The sequence below is a fragment of the Juglans microcarpa x Juglans regia genome, chromosome 7D (assembly GCF_004785595.1).
Source record: "Juglans microcarpa x Juglans regia isolate MS1-56 chromosome 7D, Jm3101_v1.0, whole genome shotgun sequence".
Classification (NCBI taxonomy): Eukaryota; Viridiplantae; Streptophyta; class Magnoliopsida; order Fagales; family Juglandaceae; genus Juglans; species Juglans microcarpa x Juglans regia.
Genome location: NC_054606.1, coordinates 5,318,596 through 5,339,777, shown reverse-complemented (window position 1 = coordinate 5,339,777; position 21,182 = coordinate 5,318,596). Strand labels below are relative to the sequence as shown.

At 37.0% G+C, this 21,182-nt stretch overlaps 2 protein-coding genes and 1 non-coding gene across 8 annotated transcripts; all 3 read right to left on the bottom strand.

Moving 5' to 3' along the window:
• Positions 1-7,836: 7,836 nt before the first annotated feature.
• LOC121238905 (protein NETWORKED 4A-like) lies at positions 7,837-12,183 on the bottom strand. 5 transcript variants are annotated; one of them, XM_041135996.1, is made up of 5 exons: positions 11,926-12,183; positions 11,306-11,596; positions 10,742-10,798; positions 10,152-10,278; positions 7,837-9,857 (listed from the first exon to the last, which is right to left on the bottom strand). In XM_041135996.1, the coding sequence occupies exons 3-5, from the start codon at positions 10,754-10,756 to the stop codon at positions 8,134-8,136; spliced, it is 1,866 nt and encodes a 621-aa protein (XP_040991930.1). In that variant the 5' UTR covers positions 10,757-10,798; positions 11,306-11,596; positions 11,926-12,183; the 3' UTR covers positions 7,837-8,133. The 5 variants fall into 5 exon arrangements, with proteins under 5 accessions (XP_040991930.1, XP_040991929.1, XP_040991931.1 ...); XM_041135995.1 differs by lacking the exon at positions 11,306-11,596; XM_041135997.1 differs by lacking the exon at positions 11,306-11,596 and having other exon boundaries at positions 10,167-10,278; positions 11,926-12,182.
• A 4,012-nt stretch (positions 12,184-16,195) lies between these two features.
• LOC121238968 (eukaryotic translation initiation factor 2 subunit beta-like) lies at positions 16,196-20,941 on the bottom strand. 2 transcript variants are annotated; one of them, XM_041136081.1, is made up of 10 exons: positions 20,787-20,941; positions 20,520-20,566; positions 20,107-20,215; positions 19,932-19,987; positions 19,793-19,847; positions 19,617-19,708; positions 18,520-18,665; positions 17,872-18,014; positions 17,411-17,496; positions 16,196-16,523 (listed from the first exon to the last, which is right to left on the bottom strand). In XM_041136081.1, the coding sequence occupies exons 2-10, from the start codon at positions 20,562-20,564 to the stop codon at positions 16,446-16,448; spliced, it is 810 nt and encodes a 269-aa protein (XP_040992015.1). In that variant the 5' UTR covers positions 20,565-20,566; positions 20,787-20,941; the 3' UTR covers positions 16,196-16,445. The 2 variants fall into 2 exon arrangements, with proteins under 2 accessions (XP_040992015.1, XP_040992016.1); XM_041136082.1 differs by having other exon boundaries at positions 20,520-20,569; positions 20,787-20,936.
• LOC121240142 lies at positions 16,825-16,911 on the bottom strand. The gene has a single exon (XR_005935469.1). It is a non-coding gene; the product is annotated as a small nucleolar RNA SNORD34 (small nucleolar RNA).
• Positions 20,942-21,182: the final 241 nt, after the last annotated feature.

The following is a 21,182-nucleotide window of genomic DNA, read 5'->3' as shown; positions in this document are numbered from 1 at the left end:
TTCTCCTTTTTATCCTTCTATTTTAATCTTTAGGATATTTTGATCCTTTGGCTTTTTCCCTTTCCGAGATGAGTAATACTAAGGATCAGTCTACTATAGCTCATCATCCGTTGCACACTATACGTGGCTCTTTCTTTTTTTTCAAGCAAAACGCACATTTTGTAGGTTTTACATTCATGAAGCCATTCAAAATTTGATTCACATCCCGCGCCCACTCTCCTCCCTCACCAGGACCCGCGTCGGCTTCCTCTTCCCAGAGCCACCCCGCGACGATGCCTCTTTGTTCAGCACCACCTCGCGACGCTCCTCCGTCTGCCACTCCCCCCGAGCTGATAAAGGGTATAGCGTTTTCACCTCATTTCCACAGTCACGGTAGCAGAATACACCCTAGAAAACCCTCTCGTCTTCTTTCATTTTCAATGTCTTCTTGGGCCTGCAAAAAATGAACCTTCATCAACCCACATTTTCAAAAATCCATCTACCAAATCTGCTTAACTTCTTCTTCTTCTTCTTCTGCTTCTCCGTCTTTTTCTCCTTTAGCTTTAAAATCGGCATGCAAGGCCAGCACTTTCTTGAAACCATACAGGAACACGAACTTTGAGTTTTTGATCAAGTTTGGATTTTTGCATTTTTGGATATTCGCTTGCCTAGTTTTCCTTGTTATTGTCGTAAATGTGCTATGTAGGGTCTACAATTTTTATTAGGGCAGGTTTTTTTTTTTTTGGATTATATATTGCTGGACACCGTAAACGATTGTGGGTGGTCTAATAGTAGTTTCTTTTTTTTTTTTTTTTTTTTTTTTTGTTTTCCTTTCTACAAGATGATTGATTCTTTAGCAAGCCATGCTTTGCCCCTTTTGTGGCAATGTCTTGATTGGTAATTATGGGAATTGTTAATGGTTGTCTACACAGAGCAATCAGAAAGCATATTGGACCTCATAAATTATTTTTTGGATATGGTTGGATTCCAATGCACGATTAGTTTTCCATGACTTGGACTTTAGATCAATTGCGATGGACTTTTCTCTTTCGTATTTTGGTTTTAATGTTTATACAATGGAATATTAGGTGTTTTTAGTTTCACGTGATTAAAATTGTGTGACAAGGACTCAGGTTCAGGCACAATCTCTAGTTCATTGAAGGTTTTAAGCTATAATGTTTGGTTTCGAGAAGACCTGGAAATGCATAATAGAATGAAAGCCCTTGGTGACCTTATCAAACTGCATTCCCCAGAGTTAGCTTTTATGCAGAATACATAAGCATCATAGGTCAAGCCTTACTCCAGCCATTGTACTGCTGAATTTGGTAAATTTCTGCTTATCATTGTTGTTGTTTAGCCAAGCATTTTGTACTTATGAAGGTTATATAATTTTTCCAACTGCTCACTTGTTTTTTCCTATAAAATCTCAAGGAATAGCAATCCAGCTTAGGCCACCAGAGCATGAATAAACCAGCCAAAAAATATTAATTGACGACAATTGATAGCATTCGTAAAAATGTGCTGCTTGTTCTATTTAGGAATGCGATATGCATGTATTTAGTGTATTGACAATTGTGGGGTCTAGCATTATCATTCAGCTATAATTATCTAAGACACACCAGTCTATAGAAGCTCGTTTTAAACAGTATTCTCTTGTCTTGGTGATATTTATCACCTGTGAACCTTTTTTTCCTTTTGCTTTTGTTCTTATATCATCTAGATTTGGCCTGTGGTAGTTAATAGGACTTGGTTCATGAGAATTATACAAAACCTTGGCTTGATTAGATTCAGTGATGATGCATACTTTGGTTGGATGATGTAGGCACATACATGCCACACACATGTATGGAAGCATGCCTGTAGGTTTGTATGTCGTTGTCATTCATGTATGCATGCTTCATGTATTGCTAGAAAGGCAATCTCAATCATTAACATTGCTTTCGGTGGCTCTGTATAACTATGGTATCCGCAGTTACATATCCTACCTTTTGAACTATTGTCTATCTATCATGAGCTTATTTGATAAATTATATATGATCTTCTTCATTCCTTGGTCCAGGGTTGCACCCATTGCACCCTTCTCCAACAGATTGGCTCAGGCAGTTTCTGCAAACGTGCAAAGCCTTAGATATTACCGAGTTATCTTGAAAATATCAGCTGCTTGGGTGCTTTGAGTCTTTACAGTGTCTCAGAGTTCCCATTTCTATTATTAAAGGCTCTAAGTCCTGAAAATAAACAAGTCTTAAAAAGATAACTCATGCCGGTCTCTTGATTGCATCCCATTATCATCTCACCGAATTATGTAACAACTTTTTTATTTACCATTTGACTAATAGAATTACTTGTCAGCAATTACTGGTAATCCTTAAAAGACATTTTTTTAATGCTTATTTCATCAATTCCGAGCTTCTTCAAGTGAAGAACGAAAGCTAAAAGCATTGAAAAGTCAATTTGAAAACATATTATAGCCATCCATCATCAGCAAAGAATGTTTTTTTACCTATCATCCTTTTTTTTTTTTTTAATAGACGGGAAGACTTCAGGATGCAAATGCAAGACATGCTTCGCCAGAGTGATCAAACCTAGAGTCTCCAACCATTACATTTACTTACCAGTCTTTTGCTCAAGTGTTGCTTTGACTTAGAGATCCTTCCAATTATCAGCCATCTCAAGTGTAAGACAGCACTGTAGGAATTGTAATGTAATTGTTAAGGCAGCACTCCAAAATGTGGTTGTGGAGTAGTTTGTAGAAAGTGTAATTTGTAATTTGAAGCTTGAAGAATGTTGAAATTTGTAGTTTTTATCAAATTGTAGTTGTAAATTTGCACTTTGTAGTTTGAAGAATGTTGTATCTTAAGAGTCAAGATCTCCAAATTATACTCGGAACATTTCATCTTGAAAGTATGAATACAGTTGGGCTGAATTGTGACAATTGTAGCATGAAAATATTGCCCACCGATAGACATGATTTTATTTTACTTTTACAAGTTCTTTTCTTCTTTCTTTTGTTGGATTTTGTTTTTTAAACTGCTGATTGTGGCATCCATTTCCATTTTGGCTTGATGACTTGAATGGCCTGATGAACAAGAGGAATGTATACAGTTATGCTTGCTGATTTTTTAGCTAAATAGGAACCATTTATTTAGATGGAAAGGTAATAATATCTTGTGCAAGCTAAATTTAGGCAAAAACTCACATTAAGACCAAAGGCTTTTTCAATAGAAATGTTAAAGTGATTTTGATATGATGTTTTCATCTGTTGATCCGAACCAACCAAAAAAATTTCATATTTGATTTTTACACTATGCTTCCAGCTATTTACATATTTGATCTAAACCAACTAGAAACATTACAATAGATACAACCCAATGTTAAAGGGATGGATTGTAGTATTTTGTAGGTACAAATGGCATCTTGAATCTCACTGTCTTTTTCAGCTCTGATTTTGCAGAAAAGTATCGACGAGCGACAGTCTTCTTATCAGCCTGAGCAAGCCAACGGGTTAATGATTGTCCAAATTGCCACAAATCCCCGCCTCTCATCTTCTTAGCAAAAAATACCTAATGAATAAAATTGGAGGAAGTTTTAGAGACATTAAATCGTCAAAATCGTCACTAATAAAATGCCAATAGCTTCAAAACAGAAACCAATTAAGATTGGTTAGGCAGACTTACCCAAAAAAGATTGGTTAGAAAGGCTAGAGTTGAATTGTTCATACTTGATTTTTTATCTTCATTTACAACTAGTACACCACCTGACCCAATTAAAAACAACACGCCTCAGCACAACTTGCGGCAACCATGTCCACCTATTTGGTTCCCCCAAAGGCATTTCATATTACATTCTACCTGCTTGATAATTGACTCAACCTAGACATGTTTTCCAAACTACATAACTACACAGGTTGCTTCTTAAAAAAAAAATATTACGTACATGCACAGTTTGGAAAAACAATCAGCCCGTAAATCATGACAGTTAGTTAATACATAATTATATGAACTAGGAAATAAAAATGTACAGTCTAAGAAAATTGTCGATAAGCCCAGTCACTAAACTACTTAAGTGCTTCAATGTTAATTGCCAGGTTGAATTGTTTACCCATATAGTTACCATAAAGAAGATAAATATTAAAAGGACATCATCTAGGTATAGTATCATAATCAGCAATGCAGTAGTAATAAGAAAATTCATGAAATTCACAAACTCGCGGCTATAAATGAGAAGAGAAGATGAATTGAACATGAGAATTACACTGTAAATACCACATAAATTGAGTTTAAACTACCTCTCAACAAATCTCGCTTCCTACCATTTTGAAAAAATTCACCGAACTATTCAAAAACAAGAAGGATCTATCTCAGCAGAAAACTACTGAGACGAAAAGCAATTTCCATGGAATCTGATTTCAAATATACAAAGGTAATAGATATCTTTACATCAAACAACAAACAAAATCACAAACTTATATCTACACGAACCTCTTTTACAAAGGGAAGAGAGTATCAGAGTGTGGGGGAGAGAGGGAAGTAGAGACGTTGACAGCCTTTCATCAAGATGTTTCCAGAATCAAATTGAATAAAAGAGGTCAATAAATTAGCATACCTTGGGGAAATTCGAAATCTGCGTAGTGAAGACTGGCCAAGCTGAAGTTAAGGTTTCAAAATTTGGAAAAAATTACAGAGACGTTCAAAGTGTATAACCAATTCGTCTTAGTCACAAAGACATTCAAAATGTAAAACCAATAAATCAGTGGACAAAAATCACAGAGAAGAGAACGGGACTTCATATAAAACCAACAAATCACAGAGACAACGTGCTTGGGGTCGGGGGTTTGGACTGGAAGCTTCTTTGCTTGGAAACTTCGTCTTCCATTGGGCTGAGGTCGAATGTTGGGGTCGGGGTGAGGTTGAAGACGAAGCCTTGAGGTGGGGAATTGAGGGTCGAGCCTTGAGGTGAAGTGGGGTTTGAAGACGAAGGTGCCTGGATTTTGCACGGTAAAGGAAAAAATTCGAACTTTGAGGTGAGATGGGATTTGAACTTTGAAGATGAATGCGCCTGGATTTTGCACGGGAAAGGAAAAAAATTTAGAAGCAATTTCGAATGAGAGAGGAACCATGTGATCGGGGAGAGTGCGAATGGGTGCCACGTATGGTGTGCAACGGCTGATGACAGCAGTGGACTGATGAGAAGCTTTTTCGTTTCATATAAGTTCTTTTGACTTTTCTATGTATAAGCATATGTGCATGTATAGGGATATGGGCCTCCTAGGATTTGGTTTCATTCGTGGGCTGACTTAAAAGTTGAAGCCCGGGTATTGAGTCCGTATTTGTAGTATTATTTTTATCTCTTCTACCTATTTCATTTAAAATAGGATCTATTCAATTTTCCATTCTCCTCTTTTATTTGTTTGGCAGTGCGAGAGTAAGATGGGATCGATTACACCGCCATATTCATAAGAATTATGAACAACCTAGTTGAGGTGCTGCTTAAGCTTCTACCAGTGATGAACTCATCCGGTTCTCCGTTGAACATGGTCGACGTTATAATTGTACTGATTTCGATTCCAACATCATTTGTTTACATGGCTGCAGCAGAGGTGATAACCCATGTTTCAAACACGCGCTACCGTCATGTGATTGAACCCATCATTTACGTTTCGGGTGTCCTAACTCGTGTCATACTACTATCGATCATCTTTCTGTCACAAGCTCAGACCTAGGGTTTGTACGGAGAAGGGAGTCTGCGAAGTAAAGTTTCGAGACACAGAAAACAAGAGAGTATGCGTTGTTATTTTCTTCTAGTTAGTCTGGGTCAGATTAGCAAAGTTGGAGCTAGTTACAAATCTGTAGTGGAGATCTCGAATATAGTGGGAATGCAGAATCAGAAATAGGATATCTTTTGTCTTGTTGAATGTTCTGGATTATCCTGATGGTTGAGCTACCTCGAATAGCTCCTATCTTTCAATGAAGTTTCATATTTCTGTGTAATAGCATCCATGGTTACTCTGTTCAATATTCCTACATATTAGCATCGATTATTACTCTGTTTTCTGGGTTGGTATTTTTGGCTTCATAACACCGCAACCTACCGATATCCAGTCCGCCGGCTTGTGGGGTTTCGCCGCCGCCACCTCTGCCCTTTGGCTCGTCCAGGTTCCCTATTTCCCCCCTCTTCCTGTTCTTTTCTCTGATTTTTGTTTTCTCGGAAGCCAAACAAATATATCTATCGAGAAAGTTAAAACATCATTTTTTTTTTTTTTTTTTTTTTTTTTTGTAATACTTATTACTAATCCCATTATGAAGAATAATGGGAGGAGAAAGTTCATATTTTTGGCCAATCAGATAGAAAATTGGGAGGAGAAAGATCGAGCTATATATTAATTTACGAAAATTCAGCATCGAATGTGAAAATCTTAATATTTTTCTATAGGTTTAAGTACGATATATTTTTAATTAGAAAGATAAATTATGATCTTATCGTGGTTAATTCAATAAATCTAATAATCAGACTGGAAGCTTTAAATGCGCAGGGAAAGGCTGTTAATTCTTAGTTCGATCAATGTACGAATACCCTAGTTCTTGAAACTTTTGAATCTTGATGATCGTCTTTGTTTTCTTTGCGTGAAAGTACCGAGTCTTTACCCTCTACGAATGCATCGAAATAATTTCTACCTTTGTCGTCTCCTTAGCTGATGATCGTACTTCTTTTAAGTTGGGTTATTTCATTTTTACATTCTTACAATTGTGTTTGGAAAATGTAACAGCCATTCAATTGGTTGAAGAAGACATTTCTGGAGAAACCTGAGGCTGAAGGGCAATGATATTGATGGAGGGTCTTCCCGGCACTGTGTACTGTGTTGTCATTCTTCTGGTTCTGGGTTGGGCGAGAAAACGGAATGGATTTCGTATGAATAATGATTTGTTTCTATTACTTGTCTGTAACTCCCTATGGGGGACTGCAGCGACAATAACATGGTTCATTGTTTTCGAACATTTCTTTCATATAAATTTGAACTTTTGTGGAGCTGCCATGTTCAAGATGATCGTTGTTTCAGGCGTTAGGCGTCAATCCCGGTTACCAAGGATTGTTTGTTTTAGCTCACTTTTCTCCCTTTTCCGTGCTTCTTGTTATAGACCCAAAACCGTTGGGATTGTCTCAACTGGTAAACGCTTTAGGCTTGGGATATGCTTCTTTAGGTCTACGTTTCAATTTCTTTTGGATGTAAATAATTTTTAAGGACCATTGGATTAAGGGATTTTTTTCGAAATAAACTTGTGGGAAACTCTTTGTTGAGAGTGCATCCTTGGATTAGTCGTGATGCTGTTCCTGGACATTCAGTGCCAATAAAAAAAAAAAAAAAGCTTTTGCAGACCCAACTATTGGTCCAAAAGGTTTAGAACTGTTCGATACTAATTTTATTAAGCTTTTAACCCATGCTTCCAAATACGATGCCTACAGTGACTCACTCTATCGATACTAACTTGATGGTAGTCCTTTTCTTTTTGACGGTTTCATTCATCTATCAGTATTAAATGACTTAACACCGTATTCATATATAGTATTAAGTCATTCTAATTCAGTCTATTTGTCGCCCCCTCGTGTTGTGTTGTGTTCTTTACTCTAATATCAATTGTTATAGACCTGACGATCTAAAAGTCTTAGGCTAGAACTGTTGACACTGATTTGATTAAACGTTTAACCTTTCATGATCATGACAACGGTGGCCATAACACATTTAGAACTTCATACTAGCTTAGGCCCCAAACTTATTCGTGATGGTACCATATGTGAGCCGAATGCAATTTAAAATTTGGAATCTTTTGTCAGACATATTTTGGAGGAAGTTTACAAATTGCGGACATTCCAACTCAGATGTCTATTCATTCAGCACAAAACTCGTGCTTAAAACTGAACAACGGCATGCAAATTTCTGTAAAACCCCACGACCGCCGGTGGAAGTTTCAGGCACTCAGATGGTCTCGAAAAAAAGGGGAAACTCACTGCAGTACATTCTAGTTTACACAAACCGACTGACTATTGGAACCATGAGATCGAGGTCCAAAACGTTACTGGGTGTACCTTTCCAGACCCAGAAAACGAAGCTAGCACTCTGAAAAAAAGGAACGGGGGATATACACAGATTACACATTTAATTCACGATGCCAAAACTGAAACTCGTTTCTGCCCTATGAAAGCTTGTCGAAGCATATGATACCCGTTCCTATAATGCTCAAGAGAAAAGCACAGCTGCCGAATGGCCTCTCGTTTCTCTTCTGCTCCTTCCGAAATAACAACTCTTTGCCTCTCCACCTCCGCTTCTAGTTCCTCGGCCCTTGATCTCAGCTCCTCCGCTAATTTATTTGTGCCTTCTATTCCAGCAATCAGCTCGGCGTGTTCCTTGTGGTATTGCTGCAAACGCTTATCCATTTGGTTGATTTGATCATCCCTAGAGCTCATCTCTGCTGTGAGTGTAAGTGCTTTTGCATTGAGTTCATCTCTTTCTAACTTTAAGCCATCAAGGCTTTTATTCAAAATTTCTATGCGATCACCTCTGTCGACAATCTCTGCCTTTAACTGCTCAATTTCACCAGTGAGTCTAATTTCTATTTCCGTCTTTTCAGCCTTGACCTTCCTGATCTCGTCCTCTAACAAACGAGCACGGGATTCCCATTCTCTGAGCTCCTCCTCCAAACGAGTACATTCCTCCAACATTTTTGACATTTCAGCCTTTAAATTTGATTTTTCGGGAAAGATCTTTTGTTCAGCGTCAGATACAGCTATTTTCAAATCCCTGACTTCATGATCCCGGTCTGATAAACTAGCTTTCAACCTTAAAATTCTTTCCTGCAGCTTGGAGACCTGCCTTTTCTCCACATTGAGTTTTGTTTTCCAAGTAACTATTTCTTTATGAGCCAGCTCAATCTGATCCTGCAAATGGCGGGTGTTTTCAGAGGATTTATTACTCTCAAGGTCATGCTTCAAGCGAGCAATTTCTTTTTCAGATTCCCGAAGCTTTTCTTTATTGATTCTCAGCTCTTCCACCAGTGCTTTAATCTTTCCATTTTCAGCCTGACCAACCCTTTGTTGAATCCCCAATGCCAGGTCAGCCTCCAACTCAGCCTCCTGCATCTTGACCTCTTCCTGCGCTGATGATCCATGCCCGGACTGGAAATCATTACCGAATTCCAATGACTTACATTTTTGGATCTCAATCTTCAGCCTAGCGATCTCTTCTTCTGATTGGCTTATCTTTCCATTTGCAATCCTCAGCTCTTGCTCATAATGTGCAATTCTAGAAGGGAAATCTTCTGGAATTTCATTTTTTGCCTCTCTAAATGAACCATCTGCATTCCCTTCCTGTTGCATCCGGAATTTCTCTTTCATTTCACGGAGTTCAATCTCCAATTCAACTATCTTCCTGCTCAGCCCTGGATCCCCACCGTTCCCTAATAGAAATGGGTAATTATTGACTGAGGAATCATCAGACTCTGGCTCTGAGTCTGTCAATGTGGATGATTCATCTCCTTCTTTCTGGTAAACATCAGAGCTGTTTCCACCAGAGCCAAGGAAGAAATCAAAACCAGCAGCCCGGTGGCTGGATCTTCGACGCCCCAACCTATTATCGGGAGTAGAGAGCAGTTCCAACCCAGCATCAGAAATGCCTGAACCTTGGGATTGGAGATCTGAAGGAATATTCTTCCGCAATTCTCCTGTCACATGATCATAACGCTCAGCCAGTGACCGGTACATACGGTAAAAATCCTCAACATGGGAGATCAATTCAGGCCTCTTTTTATAATACATCTCAGCCTTTTTGGCAAATGAATCTCCATCATCTTCAATCAGCTTCATCATTTGTTTGACGCTTTGGTCCATCTCTGAGTTCAAGGAGCGTTTTGTTATTTTCTTGTTTGACATGGTATAAATTGATTACAGCATTCGACACTCTTTTGGTTTATATAATGCCATAAAAATAGGATCGCCAACAGAGCTAGTCCTAATATAAAGCTATTACTCAGTCATTGATATTAAATTTAGCTAACATTTCCAGTTGAAAAATTATTACCAAAAATAGTGGTAAGACGCCAGTCCAGTGGTCCATTTCCTTTGCCTCTTTACATGTGGCAGTTATTCGTGAAGTGCGTGAAAATCAAGTTAAAAGGGCCAAATACCACTATAGTGCTCACCCTCAAGATTCTCTGCAAGCCATTTGGAGTTTTTCAGACTGATGTGACTATCCCACCACCAGGAATGAGGCTTTCTTGATTCTGTTCTCTTCATATGCTTACTGCTGTGAACCTGAAATAACCAAAGAATATCATACTGGACACGGGAAACAGAACTCAGGTGTTTCAATGTTCTGCTGATGAAACTAAATCGGGCAGGGAAAAAGAAAGACAATTTTAATGTAAAGAGTGAATTATTTGCATAGACATATACCACAGAGGTTCAGCATTATTATTTATAAGGATGTCCAATGGGAAATCAACCAGACCAGTATGTTTCAAAGCCATTAAGTTCCACATAACACCAAGATAACATTACAATTTCCAGACATAAAATTATTGAACCAATGATGATATGATGTTCCAAAATCTCATCACGATAATTCATATAGGATTGGACTAACAAAACTTCAAAGTAAAGAAAGAAAATCAATAACATGAGTTTAAGTATGGCTTGAACAAAACATAAATTTTTCAGTACTGCATAGAGAAAAATTAAAACACAAAGTGAAGGGGGTTGGAGTTTCATTTCTTACCATAGAACTAGCCATTTGCTAAGTTGGTAGAACTTGGGATAGTTGATCTGAATAAGCCTAGATTCAAATAATCAAAGAAATCAGTTTAGCGATTTTAGGTGCCACTAAGCTATGAAAACTACAATTCGCAGCATTATTGCTAAAACGATTCACCAAAGCTTTTTTTGGAGTCAAGAATAGTGATAATAATCCTGGAAAATGGATAGTGTTACTGATCAAAGAAAAAAGACATCTCCATAATACTACTTATAGAAAATTCTAAACACAGCAAGACTTGAATAAAAAAACTATCAACTAAATGATGGCCGGTAGATGGGACAGATTAATTGTCATCACACGTATCACGGAATCTTATTTGTATATAGGGACAAGCTGTGATTGGAGGCACCCCATCAACCTTAATGGAGCCAAACGTATTTTGTCCTATAATTGTCCTATAATAATTCAATGCATAGAAGCCGATAATAAGAAAGATACTAGAATGAAAATGTGAAGCGGATGCTTATTTTTGGAACAACAAACGAAAATACCAATCACCATATAAGTAGAAGTAAAAATAGATATCATATTGCTTCACAGAATGCAGGCAATATATCAAGTGTAGTGGAGGGGTCCCAGAGGGCACAAGGCCATGTTGATGAAACATGGGCAACAACTGAGTTGACGGATCGGTGGTTCTCACCCGCGGGCACAACATTCTAGATGGTGCGTGTGACTCACGCGCAAACAAAGCGCGAGGATTTAATTTTAGGCGAGTCCTCCAGCGAATTCAGACCGAATACACACAGCGCACACAACTGTCCGAACCAGACCTCCAGCTATGCCCACGGGTTTCGACCGGAAATTGCAGGCCGACTTATATATATATATATATATATATATATATATATATATATATATATAATATAAGAAAATAAAAAATGGATAATAATATCGAGAAATTAAGGCATGATTTCTAGCTATAAGAAAGCAAAAATAAGAATTAGGAGATAAAATCATCGTCTCCGTTAAAAAGAATCGCTGATTCGAATCAGAAAACTCGAACAAAAATAAATGGGATTGCGCAGAAAGAATCGAAAGGATGCTCAAGAGGAAGTCGAGAAAACCTCGCGTGAACGTTGACTATAAAGAGCGATAGAAAGTAAATTAACAAAGAAGAGTGTAGAGGGAAGAGAAGCAATTACCAGAGATGAGTGAGACAGATCTAATCGAAGAAGGCTACTCTACGCTTTGAGAGAATCTGAGATTCCAATAAACGAGATAGAGAGTGAGAGAGAGAGAGAGAGAGAGAGAGAGAGAGAGTTGAGTTAAGAAGAAGATATGCAAGGGAGGAGTGGAGGGGGAGAGGAGAAAGAGAAACTGCTTTTGAATCTCTTGCTGTCTCACTCGCTCCCTCGCTCACTCACATGGGAATGAATTCAACAACAAAGTCAATTCTCTCCTGTCTCTCGCTCTCTCTCTCCCTCTCTCTCTCTCTCTCATCTTGTTTCAAGTTTCAACCGACTTTTTGAATTTACCATCTTGCCCCCAATTCTATCTTGATGCACCTTCTCCTAACACACATTTTTCGAACGTAAAACTTTTAAATAAAATTATTCTTTTTTAATTTACTCCCAAATATCATAGTAACCATTTTCACCATCCTTACAAAAGAAAAAAAAAAAAATCAATTTTCACCATTTAACACGATTTCACTATGTCACATATAATTTTTTTTTACAATTTTATTTAAAATGGAAGATAATTGTTTAAAATTGAAATAATTTTATAATAAAATGAGATAATTACATTAATTAATTTGAAACAAGTTATAAAATAGCTGTAAAATAATTATAGATATATTATTAACTTTTTTTTTTTATCATAGCCATTAAATCTTAACTCAATTGTCAAAAAATATTTATGGTTTTAGATATGAATTGACTTGAAAAAGTGCAAAAAATTAATATTTAATTGACTAATAGAGAATGAGTAGCACTACATATATAATTATATGTAATTTTTATTGCGTAAATTATTTTAATTATATGTTAGTCGGCCACATAACGTGCAATCACGTTTTTCCCCTCGACACTAGTTTTCAAAGCTTAAGAACAAGAAAACAATAGCTAGCTTTGCAAGCAATCATGGTTGGTTTAAGGAAAGAGCCTCCTCCCTTTCCACATTCTAATAAAAGAAATATAGGTACAAAGTCTTTTCTTTGTGGCTAATCGTGACTGAATTTATGTTTGAGAAGAAAATAAGCGGTTTGGTTATTTAAATTCTTCGTGGTTGTGTCTCCATGCAATCTTGTTCGAAAAAAAATTAATAATTAAAGATATTCTACCCAAAGTAATTCATAAATTGACGTTGTTTAATTTGATATGTTAAATTATAAAATTATGTTTATTATCAAGTGGATCTAACATATCATATAAAACTATATTAATTTATGAGTTTACTTTATAAAATATCTTTATAATTATAGCACTTTTCTTAATTAAAACTCATTGATATTTTTTTTATTTTTTAAGCCAAATTGTCATTATTCATTCATCAAGAAACTTACATCCATAGGTGGATACATTCTAGAATGTCCCCATATCATGACATCATAAACCAAAATAATACATTTGGAGTTCCACCAGTACACTATTTCCTTTTGTGACTGGTCTAGTCTTCACTACTACTGATACTCTTTACAGACAAACGTCCAAGAGATAGTCCAACATCACCCTTCATAGAAGGAGAGGACTCAACCTCTACAGAAAAAAGTCGAAGAAACAAACTCTTGTTTATCTTAATTAACAATAAGAAAACCAAAAAGAAAAGTAGTAAGATAGATGCAAAAAAAGACGGATTACAATTTAGACCAACTTCGGTAGACTTTGGAATCTGTGACGGTGTTTGTCTCTTTTCAACCACAAAGGTCAGATTTGAAAGATCTGGTAGTTGCAAGTCTAGTAATTTAGCACGTGTAGCGAGAAGAGCTGTTGGAATGGGTGGTGTGTGAGGACCATTCGCAATGATTTTTGCAAAATTGCCACTTTCTTCCAAACTATTTGTGGCTTGGAAGTCTGTTTGTGCCCCACGTGTCTCTTGGGAGTTGCCGGAAAGTTGTATATATATCTTTTCGACCTTAAATGAAGTAAAATAAAACTAAACAAAAATAACTATCTTTATAAACAAAATGGGTGGATAGTGGAAGGAGAGAGAGAACGAGGAGAAAGCCAAGACCTCCTTCTCTCCTGGTGAAAATCAGATTTGGAGCCTTATCGGGGGCGCTAGAAAACTCATTATAATTTGATTAGCAAACTCTTTTCACAACTTATGTAGCCATTAAAAGGGGAATTCGGGTCTCGTGAAGCCCACATCTCGGAGAAGCTTAGCTTTTAAGGCTTTTTAAGCCCTTTGCTTCAAACTTCAATAATCATTCACAGTCCAAGTCAGAGATCTTTTAGGAAAAAGACCTAGGCCCATATCTTTTTCTCCAACCTTTTCATCCCCTTTTTCTAGGAGCAACTTTTGATCCATGGGGCCCAGATCCACAGAGGTGGCAGGACCCTAAACTCTGATATCATTATGCACGAGTACAACGATCCAGGAGTGTCAAGTGATGTCAAACACAACAACATTAGTAGCATTGAGAATATACTGAGAGTAATACTAGATAGTATCGTATCTTTTTGAAAAATAGTAAAATTTATCATTAAAATTTTGATTTTTTTTATTTGAGTTTTATATTTACTTTTTTTTTTTCAAAATACGTGTACAACACTTGTACATTCTAAGACTATAAATATAAATTTTCATATGGCGTGCATGATTGGAATCAAAGGTGTTGATCCACAGCCCCCCAGCCGTTTGATATCACCACTTTTCTTTGTAGCACGCTCATGTACAAGGTGTGTTGCAATCACAGGTTCACCTCTCAATATCCGACATAAATACCCAAAAACTGGCTGTTTCACCAACTCCGCCAATATATAATTTTTGTTTTTTTATCCTTGGTTTTGTCAAAATTTTGGTTTCATAAATTCTCAGTATATACCGAAAAGTAACAAAAATTCCCTAGTTCTAAGCCCCCAATGTTTTGTTTCTTTTCCTCGTATTACAGCCATATAATATATAACCCTCGAGGTTGGAAGTGCTTCAATGCAGAAACTAAGCTTCTCTTGAAGATCAACCAGAAAAGAAAAAAAGTTTCAAGAGGCAAGGGCCAGTAGTTTCTCTCTTAAGGAATGGAGAACTACAAGAGTTTTTTGTTCGTTCTGGGGATTTTCCTCCTCCTTGGCCACGCCAAAGCTGAAAGTATCTGCTCTTTCCATTTCATTAATTTCCATTATTTGCAGCAAAATAGATCAAAGAAGATAACAAGATAGGCAATATCTCATGATGCAACTGATTATTTATGTCATATAATACGTAATTTATGGCCATGCATGCATGCTTGTTTGCTTTCAGATAAAAGAGAGCCGAGATCGAACGTGAATCTAGGGCCAATCCAAGGGTGGAGAAGCGCTTACTTCTGCATGATGTATAACGTAAGGCACATGATCTTTACAAATACAGCAGGCACCATTTTTGTCAAAGCTTGGAATATTAATACTTACGATATCAGACTCTAAACTTGTTTGGGTTTTTCTTTCTTTTCTGTGATGGTGATCATGATGAATTAGGAATCAGCAAGTTGCTTGAAAAAGGACCAGCTTACAGACACAGGAGTGGTGGACGTGAGCAAAGACGAGGTAGAAAAATACTGCAGGAAAGGAGGGTGCCGCGATCACATTGGGTATGTGCTAAAGTGCATCCGTGACGTGAAAAGAGACTTCTGGTTCGCCAACAACATCACTGTAAGGCTCCTCAATGAGAGCATTTCCGATGGATGTGCCAAAAATGAAGGTAGAATTCCATGTTGTTCTTGACTCAATTGGTTTCTGATTTTTTTTGGGTGTTTTTCTTGTTTTTGCCGTATGGGTCTGTGAGGATATTGACTGATGAGATTTACGTACTTTGGGTGGCTTCAACTGCAGCTATCTCTACCAAGAACTACACCAACAGTGGACCAAAGGTGTATTAGAAAGTACGTATGGCATTTGTTGCGAGTGTTGTACGTACGTCTTCTTCGTAGCCATCTTCAACCTGTGGAACAACTCCAGCTATACAAGGAGGTGGAGCTGTGGCGCAGGAAATAAACACCTACCATACCATACTTTTGGGGCAGTTCAAAATAAGAAAACGAAAAAAAAAAAAAAAAAAGATTTGTAATGCGTGATGTCTACAATCTGTAACTTCTATGGTTCGGATTGTAAACTCTATAGGTAACGATTATCGATGTTTTTACAAGAATATACAATTAGATATATAACATGAGAGTGTATTCATGAACTAAAGAAATAAGACTTCTGCTTCGAAAGAATAATCCGTGTGCTCCATTAATATGAAAAATATGCACAAAAATAAAAACACACATTCTAGAAAGAAATGGTCTCTTAAACAACCTTCAAAACAATTAGTTCGTCCTTTAAAAGTACTTATAAAATGTTTGTTACGAAACTCGATAAACATCATGTATTCCGTATAAAATGATACTAAGATCGTGTCCATAAATGAAAAATTGCTGACTTCTACTTAAAAGCAAGATTAGTAAACAGACACTGAAACCCCAACTCTGGCTCATAAGCCACCCAACTACGAGTCTCCAACCAGAAAGTAATGGGTTAGATCATGCCCCTGCAGTCCTACGGCCAACACGAGCAACAAAACCGGCTTTAATTGGAGCTACAGATCGTCCAGAACCACACTGCCAAAAATAAAAAATCAAAATCAATTAACATAACATCAAATAGATATGGTGATCCAGAGAAGGATTTCCCCAACAGCCAATAAGACGGGATGATTGAGAAAGGTATCACATTTATGAACAAAGACACCCAGAAAGTAGTACCCGTAATCAATAACACGAGTCCACAAATGCAGTGAACCAACTAACTAAGAACAATAAAACTTTAAAAACATATAACAAAAACAAATTTCCCCATAATCAGAAGGATATTTCCCTGAAATTTCAGTTGTAACAAACGCAGGAGCAAAGTTTTCTTCAAGGAGGCCTCAGACAATGTAGTCCATAGTCAACCATATATAAGACAATCTGACAATGTAGGCAAGTATTCAGATCATCACAGGCCTCCTCACAAGAGTATTTGGCAGTAAAATAATTAAAATAAGGCCTTGTTTGGGTAACAAGATATTCTCAAAATTTCTTTCTCAAACATCACTCAAACACAAAACACTTTTCAATTTCAAATCTTTAACTTTTTCATCTAATCATTACATAATCATTATCCTAACACAACCCAATACACAAAACCCAATACAACTTTCCCAAACTTCCAAACAAAACACCAAAAACAATACAATTTTTTCAAATTTCAGAACAAAAATAATATTCAAACAATTTTTTAACTTTATAATATTTTTATTCAACTTATTCTCTTTCATTTCCCAAAACCCAATAAAACATTTTAACACAAACCATTTCACTACTATTCACAAACCATTTTATTACTATTCACAATATTTTGAGATATTTAAAGTGTCCATACAAGCCCCAAGTCTTCTTCACTTCAAAAAAAAAAAAATAGCCCCCCTTATTGAAGCGTTTATACCAACAATTGTATAAGCAGTTACCTTTTCACATCGGAGAAAGAAGAGACGATTCTCCTTTGAAAGTATAGTGTCTGGACTTTTGCACCCAAGGCAAATAACATATTCATCTGAGAAGAGGAATTAGTCATAAAAAATAACTCAGAATGTTATAAAATACAGGAACAAAATATATTAGTTGAGGAAGCATAAACTAGAAGGATAGTATCTCCTGCCACATACAGCACCTTCCCTTGTCAAGACAACATGGGGAGGGAGTGTTTTGTTTTCAATTTTAGTAGAGTTCAACTAAGAAGTAGACTATATGAAGCAAAATAAGCAGAAAAATAAGGGACATGCTGTCAAATCAATTTTTTGACTCCTTGCAGTCCCTATACATCATCATCTTAGCAAGGCAGCAAGAGCAACAGTTTCAACCAACACGTATGTCATAACACAGACACAAAATAAAAATATAGATTTATATATATACACACGATACTTACTGATATATCGACGCAGGATTCCTTCAAAATTCTTAGGCGCAAATCTTCCCTTCACAACTAGCCTTTGCTGCCCATCAAGTGATCCACTTGTCCCCAGTTCAGCCAGCAAGAAAGCCATCACATGGTCTGGCTGCCGATGCATCCTTTTATTTTATTATATTTTTTTGAGGGAGGAAAGCCAGTGAGTAGGTTAAAATCAAAATTATTAGGGGAAAAAAACACATCAGGAAACAACACTAAATCACATCTCATTTATAAATACGAGCCCAAATCCGGGTAAAGCAATTATTAGCACCAGAAAAACGAAAATGTTGAAGGATAAAAAACAAAAATATCCAAATGCAGCATATAAGCAAAGAATGTAAAATATGTCTGAAGACACCATATACTGCATGCTTGGCACCACTGGATAGATAGAGTTTATCCAGAACATGACCTTTTATACGCACCAGGTACACAAAAATAAGCATTAATGAAATGGAATGGAAAAGATTGTTAGGAACATACACGAGGTAAAAGTTTGAATGCGATCAACAGTAAGCAGAAACGTAATTGAACAAACTGCAGAAAATATGTAACCACAAATTCTCGAGTTCATAGTATGGGCAGAAAAAAATGAATATATACAGGAAAAAGAAATGAGCATACGTCTTGCAGAGATCCATAAAATTCACAAAAACAGTTTTCTTTGTGCCCTCACGAAGAACTTGGGGAGGCCTCATAACAGTCCTACGCCTGTCTCCTGCCAGCTCTGGATTATTCTCCCGAAGAATGTTAAACACCCGACCAAGAAGCTGCACCAATGTCAGAGAAAAATCCTTAGTAATGACACAGACTCATCTTCAACTTAGTGGAGAGAAAGCTCCCAGTAAAAATTAGCTGAGATTAATTATTGATTCACATGCACCAGCTAAACAGACCCTCTCATCTTCAGATAACCTAGCATGATAAACATCATGTTATAGTGCATACAATTTATAGATCAACTACACATGCAAACTGTAAGCACAGGCCGCATTAGGGCAAATAGATGCAAGACTCTTTTTTTTTGGGAGGAACTAAATCCAAGAGGTGGCAGCCAAAAGACATGAACAAGCCACCATGGAAAAATGCAAGAACATGCTAGAACATAGCACTATCAAGTTCCAGCAGTCCCTACCATAAGTGGCATCCTAAATCATCCATAAACAAATGGCAAGATCATTGATTCATTATGGCGAGTCACCAACAAAAACCAAGAAGATGCAGAGTTCCTTACACTTTCTTTTAGGGTAAAGAATATACATTTTTTTTATAAGTAAAAAAAGAACTTTATTAATACGAATGAAATAGGCAAAGCCCATGTACACAAGGAGTATACAAAAGAAACACTTAAATACATTCTTTTTTTTTGGGATAAGTTACACTTAAATACATTCTACTGCATATAAACTTAAAAATCCAAAACTATAAGGATAATGTCAACTTCACAAGAGAGCCCAAACAACATAAAAATAAAGGGTCGAAGCTTTGAAGATAGGGAACGTTCTCTTGATGAGCTTAGAATTTTCTTCTTCCATACTTTATTTCCTTGGGCTTCTGCCAGTGTTTTTAATGGAGCCAGCTAACATGATTTTCTTGTATCACTTTCTAGCTCCTAACTTGTAATTAGATGTTCTCTGTTACATACTTCCTTTTTCTTGGGCTATGCCTAATTACTAGTTTCAATAAAATTTTATATTACTCGTAAAAAATAAATGATATACCTCTTCATACTCATAATCACGGTCACTTCCTTCCCAAGGATATCGTGACTGTAGCACAGTTCCTTCCCCTTCTTCATCCTCGCCAGCATGATCTACATGGGAAAGAACATCAAATCCCCACAGATCCAATACCACAGGTCCAATACAATAAAATAATATATAAAAAAACATATTACCATCCAAATCTTCCCCTGCATCCCCACTCTCTTCATTGAAGGAACTGGTTTCAACCTAAAATCACATCAAGCCTCAAAATTTATTCCCGCTGACAACATTTAGACACACTCACACATATCCCTTCACATAAACACTTACTGCCTTCTTCTTCTTCTTTTTCAAACCAGAGAAAGTACTTTCAAGCCCATCAGAAACTGCAAGTGAGGAGAAGATTAAGACTCCATCTACGTAATGCAAATAACGGCGTACTTGACCTACATTAGATTAAATAATGACCAACATAGAAATATGAACATTCGTTCAATTTATATACCCGACAAATTTTCTGTCTGCTCAGCCAAATTTTCCACAGAATCATCAGCTCCATCCTGAATTACAACCTTCTTCTTCTTCTTCTTTTTAGTAGGATCAAACGGGGCAATCTGAAATCGATTGATTCATTCAGAAAATACAATTCAACAATGTAGTACTGAGAAAAAACACAACAGTAAATTAATTACGGACTAGCAAATCAAAAGCAGAGCAGCACATTTTTTAGGTGGTTAGTAATTGACAGGCAACATCTTGTGATTTTTCCAACATGTCAATAAATGCCGCAAGATGTTGCCGAAATAAAGTTTGTACAAATATACCTAGACCTTAGTCACCTTAGACAAGTTTGTTTAACCATCTAGTTCGTATTCCCAATGTTTATCAGATGGGTTAGGAAGAAATTAATAAACTTACCTCCGCCACTTCGTCCTTTACATCACTGGGAACATCGTCTGCCATGACTACTACAAAGCAAGTATAAATGAATCAGTGAATTAGACACCAAATAAGAAGGAAAGAGAAAACAGACACAAAGGCACAATGCCAAGGATCCAAAATGCCACCAAAAAAAAAAAAAAAAAAAAAAAGAGGCACCAACTAGTTCCTATGTTGAAAATATCACCAATATACAAATCCAGAAAAACACCCAATAATCAGAAATGAGAAACACAGACTACACACTTTTGGCTTGCACTGCTGCGAGCGTTGTGGCTTCGCTCCTAGGTCTGCGTTTCTATCTGCCAGAACAAGATTCTCTCGAGTGTCGATGCCTTTCAAAACCTCGCTATCTTTTGCCGCATGCCTATGTAGTCTCGGCTTCCATCGAACATTTTCCGGATTTGATCCGGAAAACCTATGGGCTATTTCAACCCCGACACACACAACTCTGGACCTGGCACCTCATTTGGAATCTGGGTCCATGATCATATTTCTCCAAACCGGCCTAAATCTTCAGACTTCCTCCATTGGGCTTCAGCCTGGCACCTTATTGGGCTTTCTACTGGATGCTACCCTTTGCTTTCTTTTTGGTTCTTAAATCGGTGGGCCGAACTAGATGGTTCAATACCTCAAAAGAAG